We start from the raw sequence: 17,828 nt of genomic DNA, 5'->3' as shown, positions 1-17,828 counted from the left end.
TGCACCTCAGCATTTTTTGTAACCATCTTGCAAAGGAGCTGTACCACACCCTTTGGTTGCAATTATTTTTTAATGGAAAAGACTAATCAATGTTTTACATAAATATCAATTAGTGATAACAAGTCAGTTAAGTAAAGGAATACATACCCCCAAGTTTTAAAGGCTCATAATGAACTGACAAAGTAGCACACAATGACGACTACAAGGAATTAACTATAAGAGGTGGGCTGCACGTCAATCACCTTCATTAAGTTCAACTGCTAATCAAATTAGGCTATTATTGGAGTTAGTCACAGTGCAGTCTTCCCATGCAGCAACAAGGACACGTTCAAAGGGGAAAGTGAACTTCGAAAACATCTTTCTGCTTTCAGCAGAAAGCCCTGACTCTGAAGTACGAAAGCCTCAAGTGGTCCACTGACGTTCACCCCTTTTGGGCTCTAGTTTCAGATGTGCACCCCTCTCAGACTAAAAACTTATTTTTAACCAAATGCACAGGTTCTGCCAGATGGGAATGTGTTCACACTGCAAAGTGATACCAAGGTTGGGTCTTGCTAATAGTTTATTTTCTACAGGGTTGTGAAAACTGAAATCACTTCTGTGCCCAGGCAGGCTGCAGGGCTGGGGAGAAGGGGAGGCTATTTTTTATCGTCAGCAAGAGCAGTTTAAGTGAATAGAAGCTGCACCAGAAACTATGGAACTTCACAGTTTTTCATGCAAGCTGACAGGCGTGATCCACATTGCCACCTAACATCTCCACACTCTTTCCTATGGGCTCAAAATGCTGAATTCCTAAAGAGGTATTGCTCATATTATGTCCGCAGCTATAGGGTTCAGAGTTACTCGACCCACTTTCATACGCCTAACAGCATGGAAATCCATAGCTTAAATATCTTTAAAATGGATCAGTGGGAGCCGTGCAGTTTGCCAAGTTAGTGTTTCCCAGTTAAACAGCATGACATCAATCTGATAAGAAGGCATCAAACGCTCCAAATATAACCTTTAAATATTATGTGGCTAAGACACCTGCTTTCCAGTGGTTTAGTCAATAAAAGTTCATTATGAAGTATCTAAAACTAGCAGAAATGTACACATTTCATCTTACAGCTTTTTCAGTAAGAATAGTTATTAAATGCTGGGGACACGGTAGGATCTGATCTTCTGAATGGCTCAAAAATTTGCAAGAAAAGTTTTCATTAAAACTAAGTTACCAATTCTCCTGCCATGTGTCAGGTCCCATAAATTCATGTCTTTTTCAAAATCTGGACTACACATAGCTGGGAGATGCACCAATACAAGATGCAAATGAAACCTTTAAAGTTAGCAACTGCTCAATAAAAGAAATTGCTTCCAAATACAGCCTAAGTTATCCCGCAATCCCACTAAGCTGGAACCCAACTCATGACAAAGTTGTAGCAGCTGCAAGGAACAGCAACACTTGTAGAGTCACTGCCAAAGGTGGACGTTCCACAGCACCAGAGATTTTGCTTTATACTTGCAACTGGCTTCAACATACTTCAAGTGACAACCCATTAAAGAAGATTCACATAGTCCCATAACAGATACGAATTTACTAACACCTCTATAGTATCAGATTGCTTTATGCTCAGTGGGTTTACATTTCAGAATTAATCATAACAAAAAGGCATCTTCCGCATCATAACTCTGTTATATGAGTAATCTTTCTTTCTGTTATAATTTTAGAAGAAAAAGCAGACGGCCAAACACAACCACAAGAATTCAGCTGGCTGCAGTCACTCAGCGTGATGTGCAATTGATGAGCAGGAAGGGGATGATTTTGATGCTTCCAGTTCTTCACATCTAAACAAATTTAAAATAGGGTTATTCTCTCTGATAAACAGAAAGCAACACTTTCGGAAAAAAACATACATAAGACACCCTGGGGCGGGGGGAAATCATACTAAAATACTTCCTAGAACTGAGTCTCTTGCCTTTTAGGGTTTGAAGTATGCCTGCTAAGGACTTTTTTCATGAATTTCAAAAACAATGATAAAGAGTTATCTCGGCAGAGAGGAGAAACATGATGTCAGCTGTAAATACACTACTGAGATAAGAAACAAGCTGCCTGGAAATTTAGACATTAATTGCACATTCTAGTTACAACAGAAGTTACCAAGATTTCACCAAGTGTCAATCAGCTGAAGAGCGATTTACTCAAGAACATAAGTAACTCCCTCCCTGGCTTGCAATCAAAAGTGTAGGAATAATGAGAAACTAGAATGGTCCAAGCTGTTAAAATGGTACATGGGGAGAAAAATCACAATGCTGTTAAACATTATGTATAGAGAACTCTGAAGGTGTCAGTTAGCTGCCATTGTCTGTATTCTGTACCCCTGAGTTATGTTTAGGCTCAGCTGTTCTCATACTTTCTGTGCATCCTACCTGTAAAGGAGTCTGATACAGCCATTTTTCTTTATCTCCATTGAGTTTCATACAGGCAAAAAGGTCGCAAACTGTAGGAAGGCCGAAGTCCTGAAAGAGAAGTCACCTTAATTACTGATCTCCAAACATAAATACGTTCTGATGCACCTTCCAATTCTGTCAAGTGTTCACAAAGGAAATAAAACTGACTTCACAGCCTTGGAGATGAATACTTCTTCATTTAGTAAGACTAGCTATACTTCAAAATTAACTTGTTTTGTGTTAAGCACTGGCCTCATCTGCTTAAGTAACTAAGTAATAATCGCTGAAAACTTTAAAAGAGCTACGAAACCTAGAAATTGTCAGTCACTATTATCCAGAAGAGCTATGGATTTGGAAGAGAAGGCGGGCGTTAAATTCAGTAAAACAAAAAACCTGGCACACTGGCTTAAGACATAGCAGTAACAAAAACTTATGAACATGCTCACTTGCGCTTTCTTGCGTAGAAGCCACTTATCTTCCGCTGGAAGCGGGTTAGCACTTTCTAGGTTGGTTGAAGTCAACACCCAACTGTTTACATTCAAGGGGAGGTGGAATGGAGCCAGGAGATCTAGGAAGGGACTCTTGAAACTATTATCTGCTTTTTCCCTTCTCGCCTTTTCTTCTGCACTTTCTACTTTGCGCTCAGACTTGGCTAGCCAGCTTGTCAGAGGCCTTTCGAGCAACACTTTCAAGGGTTCTGCGATCTCTGCCGAGTAATCCGCTTTCTCTGCACTAACGGGTTCCCCTGTGAGCTGCTGTGCAGGGTTAAGCCAGCTATTGGCAGCAGACTTGGTCTTCTCGTGCTCAGGGTTTGGTACTTCTTTCTGGCTGACTGGAACTCCGTTTTTATCCTTCCCTTCTTTCTTCAGAAGCCATTTGCACAGAGCCTCTTTTCCACAGTTTTCATCACACACACACTCTGAAAAGCTGGCACACAGCTCGTTAGCTTTGCACACATCTTCCACCTTAAACGGGGCCTGGGGATGCTGAAGCAGCCAAGCATTTACAGCAGGTGTAGTGGGTGATTTCTTTCCGTCAAGATGCTCATTCAGGCACTTCAGATTTCCCAGGTTCTCAATTTCCACACTTTTGATCTGGCTGCCACGACAACTGGTACACGTTTCAGCTTTGAGGAGCCAATCATTCAAATTAAATTCTTCCCTAAAAGGTTTAAATTCATACTTCCATTTCTCATCTGAAGCACTACTTCCACTTTCTGTGTCAGGAGTAAGCAGCCAGTCAGAAAGGTCCATCTCTTCTTGTCCAAGGGATTCCAATTGCTCCACCTTTTCAATTGTGGAAAAGGACGAGCTGGAAGTCGAGGTGGAGTCCTTGCGGCCAGGGGAGTCTGTCTTCCCAGCAACATCACGCTGTTGATTCTGCAGAAGCCAGTTTTCCAAATCTTTCAGGTTTCCCCAGGCTTGCTCAAAATAACAGACTTTGGAAGAATTTAAATCCTAGTAAAGACACATTGAAATGCATCTATTAACACTAAAAGACAGTGATCAGTAACTGTTTGCACAGTTACAGCTTGGAGCATTGTGACAGGAAGTGCAAAAGTATTAGTGGAACATGAGGCAGAGCAAAGAAAATTACAGCAGGTTTAATTCCCACCATATTCCACCTGCAATCGGATACTGTTTTCCCCTTTATTAAACACTAGGTTGGTGCATAAAAGGCTTACCTGGCTGGGCTCTGACACACATTTTTGCGTAACCCATTCTTCAAGATTGGTGCTGGGAACATATGGAGCCTGGCAAGCACCCACAGGTCTGCTCCCAAGTAGCCAGTCGGCAAGCGAGGCACTCACTGTCCCACACAATGTTTTCTGCTGAGAAAGAATGTTGTTGGGCGTGAGAAAGCCTACTTGCTGAGGCAATCTATGGTGAACATCAAAACAGGCATTCAACATGCATCAGGATTTCTGAACCACAAGAAACACCAGTCCCTTCTAATTAAGAAAAAAGTAAATCTTCAGTCGCCTGTATGACTTTAAGCCACTGCACTGATAGATTGTTTTGTGATCCCAGATTCTTCAGAGGGCAAACGACAAGAAAGGGAAGCGACAACTTCTACAACACTCAGTTCTGATATGTGTAACCAAGCCATAACGCTCCTTCTGACCACAATTCCTGTTACTAATTTGCTGCCCTCCTTCACTGACGCTGTTTCTGTGCAGAGCCCAACATAAGATTTCCCATGAATTTCTGCATTAAAAGGAATCGGATAGTTCCAAGTCCTTCTTTGATAACATCAAGGAATATTCAATTAAAAAATTCTGACTGACAGTCACACTCCAAATTCACTTTCATACGATGTTGTTGCACATCTGTTCCTGGAACAGGTAGAACATCAGATCACTAATGCTCACCACTGCAACTGTTACTGGCTACTCAAACATCTTCACAAGCACTCATGCATGCTAACATACTGTGTTTGAGTTCTCCTTTTTCCTTTAATACAATTAAACATTCACAGATACAAGTCAAGCTTACCTGCTCACAGTTCATCAGGGCACAATTCTGCCCTGGGAACCAGGGAGAAGTATTCTCTCTCTCTGAGGTTTGCTGTAAGGAAAGAAAAGCAAAAGTTAATTTAAATCTCAGTTTTGTCCAGTTTCTAGGATGAATTCTACAATAAGCAGAAGTAAAGCGCAGTTACAACTGGTCAGTTCTTTGTGGCTAAGAATTTTCTCAACATTTTATTAAAAACAGAACGGAGAAAGATTTACTATAAAAATACTGCCTTCAGTCCACTTCCTTTAAGAGAATTATCTCCACTAATACAGGAGATACGCTGCTTACATAAGAATCCCAAAATATTTATATCACAGAAGCCACCTATGATGCGCAACTATTAATATCTAAAGAAAACCGTAACATTAATTTTCAGTTGCTGGAATAGACTAAGAATATAATCGTCATTCCCTCAGCCTCAGCCAAAATATATTAAAATAACATGTACATAACTAGATCTAAGCTCAGTCAAAATCAGAACTACACGCAATAGTTAATAAACCACCGTGTATATATTATACAGCTAAAACTATATGACTCGTACACAAGATCCATTCAAGCTACAACTAAAAGTAGAAATACCACTTGGAATACATCCCACTACTGCCTCAAAAAAAGATTTTTTTTTCAAATATTCCAACCCAGGAAGGTCTTGGTGCTTACCATCGTTTTAATGGAACCAAATGAGGTGATAGCCTGGCGAAGGTAAGACGTGTCAGCCTCAAAATTCAGGACGGAAGACTCCTCTGGTTTAAGAGTAAGACTTTCCAGTCTGAAAGAGTAAGATGATAGTTACAGAAAGAGGAAAAAAAAAAAATTACAATCTTCTTCATCTGTCATGTTTTGGGAATCAGTCCGTTATTTCATAAAAAGGCTTCCAAGCTGACTTGGCACTAATTAAGTAACAGACAGACTTTTAATACTTGCATAAAAATAAAGAGATACCTATCCACAAACCAAGAACAGAATAAATAGCCAGAAAGACACAAATTTCTCCTTCTTACTTCAACTGCCATCAACAACTAATATTTGAAATAATCTGCACAAATTAGTACCTCTCCTGCTGGTTATAGTCCTGTTTTTTCAATCTAAGGTAAAAAAAGATGAGAGGAATCATATCTCAGACTGGTTTAAAGATCTTATTTCTAAGAACCATTAAAAATGTGGAAACAGTGAGTTAGATCTATTATTAGTTCTATTAGAATAAAAAATCAGATTAAATTCGTAAGTCAAAATAAATATGAACTGTGTTAATGTGTATCATAAAATATATTTACCTCTCCAGGCAAACTGAAATCTGGTTTGCTAGTTCTTTACTATAGGAGCGTTCCAGCTGATGAATAAGGCAATTGAATTGTCCCAAATACTGCATAGAAGACAAAACACACGTTATTGTTTTGGCTTCTAAGATTAAAATTGAGAAAATACTTGCAAGGACAAAGTTTACTTAAAAATGCCAGTGCAACCATTTCCAACCAAATCTTACCCAATAGAGCTGCTGCGCCTGCTGCTGCAACGCCTCCTCTTTCAGCTGCTGAATGAGATCTACCTGCTCAAACAGCCAAACCTCCCGACTGCGCAGGCATTCCAGGTGGCGGCTTATGTGGCTGTGAATCTTGGCCTTCACCTGTAAGGTAACATCTGCCATTTCTAGAACATCTGTCACAGAGTATGAGCAAGCATATGCTGTGCTGATTACAAAATAATATTCATCACAGATAAGTGGTATTTTTGGAGCAATTTTTTTCTCAAAAACTAACCACGGTCACCCACAGCACCACATGACTCCAGTTTGTAAAAGCTCCAAGGCTACCTTCAAAGAAGTATCAAAGAACAATGTTGTTTGCAACATCTCTCTATTCTGATGTTTCAACCAACAGCTTTAGGAAATTCTGCGTGCCTAAGCTAGTCATACAGCAATACCTTTATCACGACCATGACCAAATTACACAGCAAGATGCTTGCAGTCTCTAGGAAAATTTCAGACCATCATCATAACAGAAAGAACTCTGGAATAACAAAAACTGTCATTAAAGTCATGTTGGTTATTAAAACTTTTTTAAAAAGAATTTAAAATTACCTCCCGCCAGTTCTCTTTAATCTGTTGTTCAGCTTTGACAATTCCAGATATAGCTGTTTCCAAGTCCTTCTTTGCTTGAAGGCACTTTGCCAGAGGCTCACTGCTGCAGGAATTTCTAATTCTATCTTGTGGTGGACTCATTCTTGAAGTGTTCCTAAAACACAATGAAAAAAAAATTCTTAGTAGTTTCTATTCCTCTTTAATAATGGAAGAGGAAGGGCATCATATGAAGAACCATCTGCTCTACTTCACTATAAAGTGAACAAAAACACCCCTACGACCCTACACCGATGCAAGTTTTCTAAACATAGCTAAAGCTTTCTCCAGGGGCTACAACAGCCCCTCAAATGCCTCGGCACACAGAATTTGCACAACTGCAGGAAAACCACGGATATTTGACAACAGCTTCACCACAGGAGCTTAGGCAATCCTGCCCTGTCCGACCCTCCCCTGCCATTCACCTTCCTCTGGCCTTTATGTCTAGCCAGCAAACTCCAGCAGCTGAGGGCTGATTCAGGCAAGGTTCAGCAGCTCTGCTGGAGCTGGGGGACAATGGCCCGTCAAGGAGCAGGAACTGTTTCAGTCACCCTTTTTTCAGCTGCAGGCAAATGAACTGGCTCCCATAAATAAGAAAACTCTAATACAGTTTGATCAACTGAAAAACCAAGTGTTGATACACAGATCACTCTCTACTAAGCTGCAAAGGCCAAAACTTACAGCAGCTGCCCATTATTTTTGTTGTGGTCACAGCTGCAGTAACTTGCTCGGCTTCAGCATATTCTCAAGTAAAAGGGGCTCAGATACAAAATTTCTACAGAAGTTACACTGGTAAGGATTCTGCAAGTAAGGGAAAAAAGCTAAATATGGGTTTTCAGTAAAAATGGGAAGCATCACTATAAGCATTTTTTCTAGACAGTGAGTATTTTGTTACCAAAGAGTTTCAATTCTCCTGTTAGTTTCATGGGATTCCTGAAGCACTAACTAAAGATTCATAGTAAACATTCTATTTAAAACAAGTCTTCAGCAATGACAGCTATGGAAATCCCCAGCAGAATTAATTAAAAGTGTACACATGTGCCAATCTAAATATTTCACAGATTTTACCACTCCTCTAGAGGGAACTGAAAAGAGTATTTTGAATATGACAAGACAACCACAGAGCTTGTGTTACTGAGCAGCTATTTAGTCTGCAATTTCCAAGCCCCATGACCATATAAACTGCAACCCAAAAATCCTTCTACAGCCAAGACCCACCAGATACATGCAAGTTGTGTATTTCAGAGAGCAGAGGGCTAGGAGTGCTTCACAAGTGGAAGCTGACAGAAAAAGCAAGGCTTACTGTGAGGCAGCGGCAGTGGCTGCATCTCCCTTGGTTGCCTCCACACCACAGGCTTCCCACCCTCCAGGTGCCCCCAGCCAGGAGACAGAGCAGGCACAGAAGCCACACCAAGCCCCTGCACACAACTCAATCCCAACCTCATCATAACATCTCATCTTCTAGGAAGCACAGTGCACAGCTACCAGAGAAAAAAACTTGAATTTGTTTTTTAAGCTTATGTTAATTCTACACCAGATCAGACAGGGTGCAGAAGTCCAAAATACATCATTCTCCATTCTGTACTATGAATGCCAGTTTTGTCCTCGTATTGGCACGCTCCAATTCGTTCACAGGTTCAATTCTGTAAGCTTTCATGATCTTCACCTTGCTAGTGATGTTCAAGAAAAGGTAAGGTTTCTCTTCACAACACCCCTTAGATTTTATCTTGCTTGTCAACTCTCTCATGTACAACCTACAGGAAAACGTAAGTGGGAGCCCTAGCTCTCAGAGGTAATCTAAAAGTATTAATTCACAGGCAGAGGTATACCCAGCCAAGAAAACAAGGACGTTAGATATATTAAAAGCTGTCATACACTCAAAAGTAAACAAAAAAAACCATATTGTTCTTTATTATTTCATTCATCATACTCTTACGTAACAACCGAGTCAAAGTCTGAAAGGCTAAATGTAATTACCATGTTTGCTCACACAATAGATAATGTGCTGAAAGGAGTTTTGTGAAAATTACATTAAGCTGTGTATCTACAAATGCCAAGCCCAAGTATGCTGCATTGCCATTTATGCGTTTCCTGAATTTATGCCACTGGGGAACTGGGTTCAATGCCTGAAGAAGTGCTACTTTTTCACACCTTGCATTACCAGCTTCATAGTGGCACAGTCAAATTTAAGAAACTTACACATGCCCCTCTAATGATCTCTGCAAATACTTGCCCTTGTTGCTTTTCTGTTTGTTTGACTGCAAGAGTCTCTCTCCAAACTGTACACAGAGAGAATGAATGCTGCTTTCCTCCAGCCAGCCAGCTCTTGTAAAATGGCTGTTCTTATGCTTTGCCAAAAATTAGCCAATAAAACTAACATTACAGCTGAGGATGAGGGTCAATCCATCCTTCATTTCTGCAAGCCTCTAACAGAAACAAGTGGAGGTAACCACCTATTTCCTTGCTTCCCACTCACCACCGAACAGCACTGGAGTTTAAGACATTCTCGGGTCCCAGGCTCTGAGATACCCGAGATCACGCGCTTGGGCCCAGCAGTAACAGAACACGATTCCTTCTGCAACAGGACGCACGGCTGCAATACGGGGTCACCATTTTGGCCATGCCCACCCCTCGGAGCACCCCACGGCGGGCACACCGCTCGCGGGCCGCCCCCCCCGCCCGCCGGACCCGTACTCACTGCCCGGGCGGCGGCAGCACTCCAGCAGCGCCCGTTACAGGGCTGGCGCCATCTCCGGCCTCCGCTGCGGCCGCAGCACGGGCCCCCAAACGCTCTCCAGCCGTCAGCCGCCGCTCCCAGCCCCGCCGCCTGCCCCGCGGCCCCGCGTCTTATCGGCGCGGCCAGCCCGCGGGCCGCCCCGCCCTGCCCGCCGCCGGCACCGCCCCGGGGCCCCGCTGCGGCCCGGCCCACGGGCCCTTCCGCAGGACCGGGCCGGGGCACAGCGAGGGGGCGGCGGCGACGCCCCGGCCGCGCTCCATCTCAGACACCCCGCGCCTCCCAGCACCGCACTGGCAGTTTAAACCGCAAAACCACACCGTGTGGCAACAAACCCGCTATTTCTCGCAACCTCAAGTGTGGCAACGGCGCCTGTTCATGTAGCGAACGCAACAAACCGCACCCGAGCGCTGGGGCGTCCAGCGGGCCTTTCACCTGCGGCAACGAGGGCTGAAGAGGCCGTGAGCCTCCACAGCGGCCAAAACAAACCCTCCATCCCTGGCCACACACACCCCAGCACCGAGAGGCTCCCCAGTCCAGCACTGCACCTGTGAAGTTACAGAATCACAGAATGGTTTGGGTTGGAAGGAACCTTGAAGATCATCTAGTTCCAACCCCCCTGCCACAGGCAGGGACACCTTCCACTAGACCAGGTTACTCAAAGCCTCATCCAATCTGGCCTTGAACACTGCCAGGGAGGGGGCATCCACAGCTTCTCTGGGCAACCTGTTCCAGTGTCTCACCACCCTCACAGTAAAGAATTTCTTCCTAATATCTAATCTAAATCTACCTCTTTCAGTTTAGAAGTTCCAGCAATCCTTCTGATATCAGACCACACAGATGCAGGTTAACTCCTGGAGGGACTAAAGTGACACACAATTCTTACCACATCTACCCTTTCTTCCACAATTTCACACGCAGATGAGGAAAGCACTTGTCCATGTCTGCATGAAATCAGTAAAAACGTTATAGCAATGAAACCAAAAGAACTGCCCAAATGAGGCAGGAAGATACTACTATTGTTCCTAATCACAAAATAACTACCAGTCTTTACAGAAAGATTTTTGGCTGTTTATTAACACCCAAAAGCCTCACTGGAGGGTTGTCACTGCAAAGACCCTACAGCCAGAACTCCTGGTCACAGCATTACCTCTCCTAGCACTCTGTACCATCTCCAGTCTCCAAACAGGCTGCCTGCCCTCCACCCCTGAGGTGTTACTTCCCATATTTGTCTTCTTTTGCTTTTATTTGTAGATCACAAGCTGCTGGACAAACATCTTTTTTTTTAGATTTTACTAAGATACCACGCGGCTGGGGAGCAGAGGAGGGGACAGCCCTTCCTCGCCTACACAGCCTGCTGGCGGGCCAGCAGAAAACTGGTTTTACCTGCTTCTCCCTGCCAGCACAACCATCCCCGCTGCCCTCGGGAAGATCATTGTTTTCCATTTCAAACCGGTGTTGAATAACCTCAAAGAGATGGCCGTGCTGAGCCTTCGCTGGGGAAAAGCTTCCAAAGGGAACAAAACCTCAGGTCAAACAGACTCTATTTATAAATGTGGCATGATTTGTTTCAGCTGGCAGGACGAGGCTGTTCCAAAGGTCTCTCCGACCTGCCTTCATGTGGTTTTAAACCAGCTGGATTGTTTGAAATTAAATCCCTCTTCATTTCCATTTTACCCCACCAAAGAACAGTAGTTCCTCTTAAGTAACTGTCCCAAATTAGGTACGTGGGAGTTGTGGTCAGGGAGTGAAGTACTGTAAGTACATGAGCCGAATCTCAGAAATTTCCATTTACATCCAAACATAACAAACATTTTATACAGTACAGCACCAACATCACAAGCCAATAGCTGTGTGGAGCTTCTGCTGGGAGGGGTATTTTACTCCAAAGCAAGAATGTACCACTGTATTTTGTAAGTCACAAGCCACATGCAGAAAAAATGACCTCTTAACAGTTCTGAGTAAGAAAGAAAGTGAAATTAACACCTTAAGGAATAATAATAAAAAATTTCAGGTAATACATTTTCTAAAATTCAGGAAGTTTTTACCTCCCTGATCCTGTATTGGATCTGTGCCACAGACCTGAACACACCAACTGCCTTTTCAGCCTGTTGTAGCCCTGGAAGAGCCTGGTCAGCGCACAAAGCACATGTACTGAGAGGTCTTCACAAGAGCTGGGTTCCAAAGAGTTGCAAGTCACCAGTGCAGCTGAGACAGTAAGTCTGATCACCATTTTATTCCACCAATTGTAAATACATTTTTTAAGTACAGCCCAGCAGCCACTTAAGTAAAATCACAAAACATCTGAATATAAAGGGCTGAAATCACTGTGCCATAGTTACATACAATACCGAAGCAGATATCCCAGAGTGGAAAAGACACTGTTATCTTAATGCAGATTTTACATTACAACATAACTATCTTCCAGACTTTTGCATTAAAAACCCTTTGGAAAACAATTGACAAATCCCTTGCTCTGCTTGAAGCATATGGCCCCAAAGATAGCATTGCCACGCGCTGTGTATATCCATCAATACAACCTTATGCACTTGCAGAGCTGTGAACGGTATTTTCCAAATGCCTGTCAGCTTTCTTCCCCTCCCGTGACTGCATACCTTTCCTAAAACCCCAGCGGAAGACAATCTTGTTCCTCTGTCAGCTTTTCCCTTTAACCCCAGCCACAAACACCGAGTTTAAAGCTGAAAGAATGACTAACAAAACCCCTGAAAGCTCTGGCTCAAACCACTTGCCCATTACCTAACAACAGATGTTTTCCAAACTTTCAGTAAACGCAGTGCACCACAGCTCCTCGTTGTTTCTCACCTAGATCATTATTGCTTATGCAACCTTCGAAAAGCGCAGCTATTTTGACTTTTCAATTAAGGAGTGAGATCACTTCAGGAGTGGTAGCAGCTTAGCTTCTCACGGGCACAAAAAGAAAGCGAGATGAGTAAAAAACCCCCACGCCTTCGTGTCCGACCCGCGTCAGCCCTCCACCACCGCACCGTAATTTCCTGACAGGCCGGCCCGGTCATGCCCGACCCGAGCCGGGCCGCCTGAGCGACTTTCAGCTGCTCACTCCTGGGTCGCACCCAAGGAGGGATGCCGGGCCTGCCCGGGCCGCAGGACACCTCACCCCCGCCGAGGAGCGGCTCTGCCCGGCCCCGCAGCGGCGGCTGCAGCCTGGCGTTACCGGGCAGGCCGGGCCCGGCAGCGCTGCGCCGGCTTTGCGCGCCCGCCCGCACACCCTGCGCGGAAACCCGGCCCCGCAGCGCCACGGCACGGGGTGGGAGGCGGACACACACAGCCACCACCTCCCAAATAACGGGGCCGCGCCTTTCTCTGAAATCGGCCCGAAGCGGGCGGCGACGCCGCGACTGCTGAGGGAAACTCCGCGCAGACCTGAACGACACCTTAACGACACCCTTGCCCGCGGCAAGGGAACGCGTGTGTGTTCCCCACCGCCCTGCGCGCAACCGCCGCCAGCCCGGCCCGCGGGCCCACCCGGCCCTGTCACTCTCACCGCCCCCGCTGCCGCAGCCCCGGCCGAGGCCGCGCTTACCGGAGCCCGGCACCGCGCTCTCCCCACCGCCCAGCGCCGCCACAGCTGCCCGGCGACCCACGGCCGCTCTCGCGAGAGCGCCGCCCCCGCGCCGCCCCGCCCGCCCCCTGGCGGCGTGGCGGAGCGGCTGCGGGGCGGAGCGGCTGCGGGGCGGGGCGGCGGTTGGCGCCGCGGTGGCGGGTGCGGGAGGCGGTGAAACCCGGCAGCGGGAACGCGGAGCCGGGGGGCTGCGGGTCCACACACCAACCAACAGCCGTGACTCGCAACAAACCCCGCACAGCAAATCCCCGCCGGCGGCTGTCGGCCGCGGTCGCTGAGAGGAGGCCGGATGCTGCGGCCTCGGCGCCTGCGTCCCGGGTCCGCGCCGGCCTCCGGGCCCGCCGTGGCGGCGGCACACGGGCCCCCCAGCGGCGGTGCGGCCCGCGGCCTGCCCTCGCCCCGCGCGAAGCCGGCAGCCCTGCCCCACCAGAGCCTCTGCCCCGGGACGAGGCCTTGCAGCCCGTGGTCCCTGGCATCCCCCCGTCCTCCCCTCTCCCGTTTTCCCTGCTGCGGCGGGGGGGCGGCTCGGCGGCCGGGGTACCTGGCAGGCGGCGGGAGGGCTGCCCGGTTCCCTCAGCCCCACGCAGATCATGGACTGCCGGACCGCGCCGCCCCAGACCCTAGAACATCTCCAGGCACGTGGTGGTGAAGTCCAGCACCGACAGCCTGGCCCGCTTCAAACACCTCAGGCAACGCTGGGTCACACTCCCTGCCTGCGACAAAACAAAGCAGAGGAGAAAGATGGAAGCAGAGAACATGTCAGGGGATGCGGCAAGCCAGCAATTTTGGTCTTTTTCGTACCCCCTGGAAAGTTCCCAGTGTGCATTGTTTGGCTTGGCTTTAGCCAGTACCATTTTTTGTTTGTTTTTGTTTCCCCAGGTGTGAAGCAGAGCAGGACATTTCCTAATGCCTGCCATCACAGTTTTCAGCTGGGGAAAGGTTCCAGTTACCGTTCTGGAGGGTGGCAAGAGCAGGTTGCACTGCTGCTGCCCATGCTTTTAGCTATTCAAGGCAAGGAGATCTCTGCCTCTCCGGGACCACCCAGCCAGCACCTCCAAGAATGCACCTCTGTGAAGTGCTGCCCTTTATAGGTGTTTGCACAGTAGTTAAAACATACATTAACAGAGAGAAAGGACTTCAAATGGAAACCTAAGTAGCTGACAGCTCTGCATACATGTGGTAGCTGAGTCACCATTTCCTGCACACAGGAGCTTCTCTGCGCATAGAGACCATGGAGCTGTGCTTCCGAACAGGATCTTACTCGTGGGTAGGGCTCACGGCTGCAGCCAGAGTACAAATAATTTGTACTTTGACATAAGAGAAAGTATGACAGCCACCTAATCCCAGATGTGCTGTTACCCTAGGAACCTGCGTTTCAGGTATTTGGCTTCTTTATCTAAACATGTAGGAGACACAGGCTGTGCTTTATTATCCTTCTCTGTGTATTTGGAGTTAAGAGAGAAAATAATATTGACCCCAGCAGCGCTCATATACCTGTTGTGACCCCCAACCTGTTACCCAGCAGGACTGTCCTGGGCAAGGAGAGCAGCCTCTCCGGGGCAGGCAGGCATAGCGGACAAAGCAGTTTGTGGTTATATCTTCCATAGGCTTGACCAAGGCAGTATCATAATCCAGATGGTTTGAGTAGTTTTTGTGGAACCACTCACGCTGGTAGATCTGCTTCAGGTGGTACACTCTCTGTGGATTCGTTGTGGCTAAGGTTATGTTTTGCTAGGAGGATTCACGAGTTGGATACATCTTCCATCTCGCCCCTACAGGAATTTCAGAGTAAGGAACCATACACATATGTTTAATGGTCTCTCTCTTTCCTCCACTGATGGGAGTACCCGCTGCTCCTCCCTCTGCCATACCCTTAGCCACACCAGATGCACCTTTTTACCCAAACCTACACAGCGGATCAGAAAATGAAATTTTAAATGGCATTAGCCTAAGCAAAGAACAAAGTGGTAGTCTGCTAACATAGAGGCAAAAGGTTGGGCAGAGATGTGATTTTTATTGAAAAATAAACAAGAAGATCTCCTCATGTTCAAACAGTAGCAAAGATGGAGGCTTATGTACTGTGTTGCTCCTCAGTGCTGGATAAAACTGTGTATCAGTATTGACAGTAAGCCTCCAACTAGAGTATGACAAGAAGTGTTCTGGATGTGTAAAAGGGATCTACATACACATCAAAAATAGTTAATGAGGATAAATGCATGTGACTTTTCCCTTGGGAAGCGTATGACACTGCATAATGCACTCCTGTAGCCAAAATTCAGTACTATTTTTTGCTGAATGGGAATCGTGCACATAGTCCTGCAGCATGAAGCCCATCCTTCCTAACAAGCCACCACTTGGCTTTGCCTTGATTTGGCAAAAGTACTTAATGACCCTCTTTGTACACTTCTTCCTTGCTCAGCTACAGCGTGAAAATAAAGGACAGGGTGGGATTCATCCTGCCCTCTTTGAAACAGGAGCCTTGATATAGAAGGGGAAGCTTTTCCTGCAGTTCTTAGGTACTGGCCTGCCAAACTGTACTACTCTGCGCCATGCAAAATAGAAAAAACTTGAGGAGTGTTCTCTGCTGCAGTGATTTTATAGCACATTTTATGGGCTTATGCACATGTTCTTAAAGAATGTTTCTAGTTCCTGTTTAGACCATTTCTCTTTCAATAAATGCAACAATTTAGTTGAAGAGTTGCATTGACTTCCATGTTTAATACCCCATAATGTAATTTCCCTGTTCTGCAACTCTACCACAGAGTTAAGAAGCACATCACCGCCTTTTAAAAGGGAAATAAGGAAGTGCAGCACACTGACAGCAGCGCAGCACGTACGGCCCAGCTGGAGGTGAAGCCAGATGCCAAGGCAGTCATAACAAGCTGACAGCGGCTCCTCTCAGAGACAGCAATGGTCCCAAAGCGGAGTATGAAATTATAGAAGAGTCGTCATTGTAGGCGTCAGGGAAATTCATGCAGCTCCCGGGGAAATCGCCAGTTGCTCCAAGTTCTGCCACTGGAGCAGGCTGTTTTCTCTTTGTCCCTGCCAGCCCAGCTGTGCAGCCCTCCCTCCTGCATATCCTCTCTGACGTCTGTCCTTGGTCCCCTTCCAGGCAGGCTGTGACCTTGCACTCGGTCCCACAGCTGTGCACCAGATCCATCCCCAGCATTCCCCCAGAGCTCGTCCTGCCCGTGGCCAGAGGCCAACCTCACAGCCACCAACCCAAGGAGCCGAGCAGGGCAGCAGTCGGTTGTGCTTCAGCCCAAGGCTTTACTTCCCTGCAGGGGATTTTCAAAACTCTCTGCGCTGTATTTACTCGCCTTAAATCTTTGCTTTTTGTATGAGCTACCTCAATGCCAGAGATAAACTAAATATTTTTGAACTCCCACACAAATGGTTTCATATATAGACTGCACACAGATGTTTTAATAACCTTTTCCTGCACCCCACACTCAGCCTTTTTCCTTCCTCTAGTTTAAGGATTTCTCATTTCTGCAAACTTTTTTTAATTACTGCCTATTTGTCCATCCCACATATAGTCTATCCCACTTCACATAAAACAGAAGTACAGACTACACCTAACTCCACATGCCCCTTTCATTTAAAGAGGTTCCCAGAAAGGTTATCTGTAGCTTCTCCAGGAAGTCTAACCAAAGGCAGAACTTACTTCTGGAAGCAATGGGCTGCAGTGAGAACCCAGCGTTTGTCAATAAGGGTCCCGCCACAGACATGAACAAATCTCTTACTTGTTGTGGTCCAAACCTATCAACGCAAAAAATAACAGAAGTTTTAACCAAAGAAGTGTCATCCCTGAGCAGAGGGACAGAGAAAAGGAACAGATAAACTTGTGGTAACAGAAGTTATTTCTCTTGTGTAATGGGAGTTACTAGTGATTGTAGAGGAAAATAGCTTTATTTATGTACTACTACATCATGTATGCAGTGAAGGTATTAGGACTCCATACCCCATGCACAGACGTTGGTAAGCACGTTCCCAAACATTCAGATGTTTGTCAACACAGCATCTTTTGTGTGATAGATGCCTAGGCAAGGAGGTTTTCCTAAGGGTCCCACACATTCTCTAAAACAAAACCACAGGTATAGCCATTTTAATCCTCACCCATTTTTTTCTGCTCTTTTTTTTTGTTATTCATTTTTTGCTCCTGAAACCCTCCAAAACTTCAGCTGGTAGATGCATCTCAAACAGCAACCACTTCATATACACACATCCTTTTGCAGAAACAGGAGATTCTTTGATGGCCAGAAATTAAATGTATTCCCACCTATCAAGGGGAAAGCACACTCAGTTCAGGTATGATGGATAGGTACTGCAACTCACACGTGCTCTACAAATGAGAGGAATGTCCATGTACGATTTGTGGGTTACAACAGGCTTGACCACATCTTCAACGACAGCAGGAATGGCCAGTAGCTACGCTAA

At 45.9% G+C, this 17,828-nt stretch overlaps 1 protein-coding gene across 4 annotated transcripts; it reads right to left on the bottom strand.

The window, feature by feature from the left end:
• Nucleotides 1-51: 51 nt before the first annotated feature.
• Nucleotides 52-13,423, bottom strand: NCOA4 (nuclear receptor coactivator 4). 4 transcript variants are annotated; one of them, XM_068398259.1, is made up of 10 exons: nucleotides 13,350-13,423; nucleotides 7,018-7,171; nucleotides 6,424-6,564; nucleotides 6,215-6,303; nucleotides 5,601-5,709; nucleotides 4,917-4,988; nucleotides 4,106-4,252; nucleotides 2,868-3,878; nucleotides 2,401-2,490; nucleotides 52-1,818 (listed from the first exon to the last, which is right to left on the bottom strand). In XM_068398259.1, the coding sequence occupies exons 2-10, from the start codon at nucleotides 7,156-7,158 to the stop codon at nucleotides 1,813-1,815; spliced, it is 1,806 nt and encodes a 601-aa protein (XP_068254360.1). In that variant the 5' UTR covers nucleotides 7,159-7,171; nucleotides 13,350-13,423; the 3' UTR covers nucleotides 52-1,812. The 4 variants fall into 4 exon arrangements, with proteins under 4 accessions (XP_068254360.1, XP_068254363.1, XP_068254362.1 ...); XM_068398262.1 differs by having other exon boundaries at nucleotides 4,106-4,249; XM_068398261.1 differs by lacking the exon at nucleotides 13,350-13,423 and adding an exon at nucleotides 12,611-12,629.
• Between the last annotated feature and the right edge of the window lie 4,405 nt (nucleotides 13,424-17,828).

Source organism: Nyctibius grandis, chromosome 4 (assembly GCF_013368605.1).
Source record: "Nyctibius grandis isolate bNycGra1 chromosome 4, bNycGra1.pri, whole genome shotgun sequence".
Lineage (NCBI taxonomy): Eukaryota > Metazoa > Chordata > Aves > Nyctibiiformes > Nyctibiidae > Nyctibius > Nyctibius grandis.
This window is presented reverse-complemented; position numbering and strand designations above follow the sequence as displayed.

What these genes read in the sequence shown, in the direction of transcription:
- NCOA4 (XM_068398259.1), bottom strand. Translation starts at nt 7,158, where the DNA reads ATGAGTCCACCACAAGATAGAATTAGAAATTCCTGCAGCAGTGAGCCT. An exon ending in TTAAAGAGAACTGGCGGGAG is followed by an intron (nt 6,565 to 7,017) that starts GTAATTTTAAAT and finishes GTTACCTTACAG; the next exon opens with GTGAAGGCCAAGATTCACAG. An exon ending in GTGTGTCAGAGCCCAGCCAG is followed by an intron (nt 3,879 to 4,105) that starts GTAAGCCTTTTA and finishes TGTCTTTACTAG; the next exon opens with GATTTAAATTCTTCCAAAGT.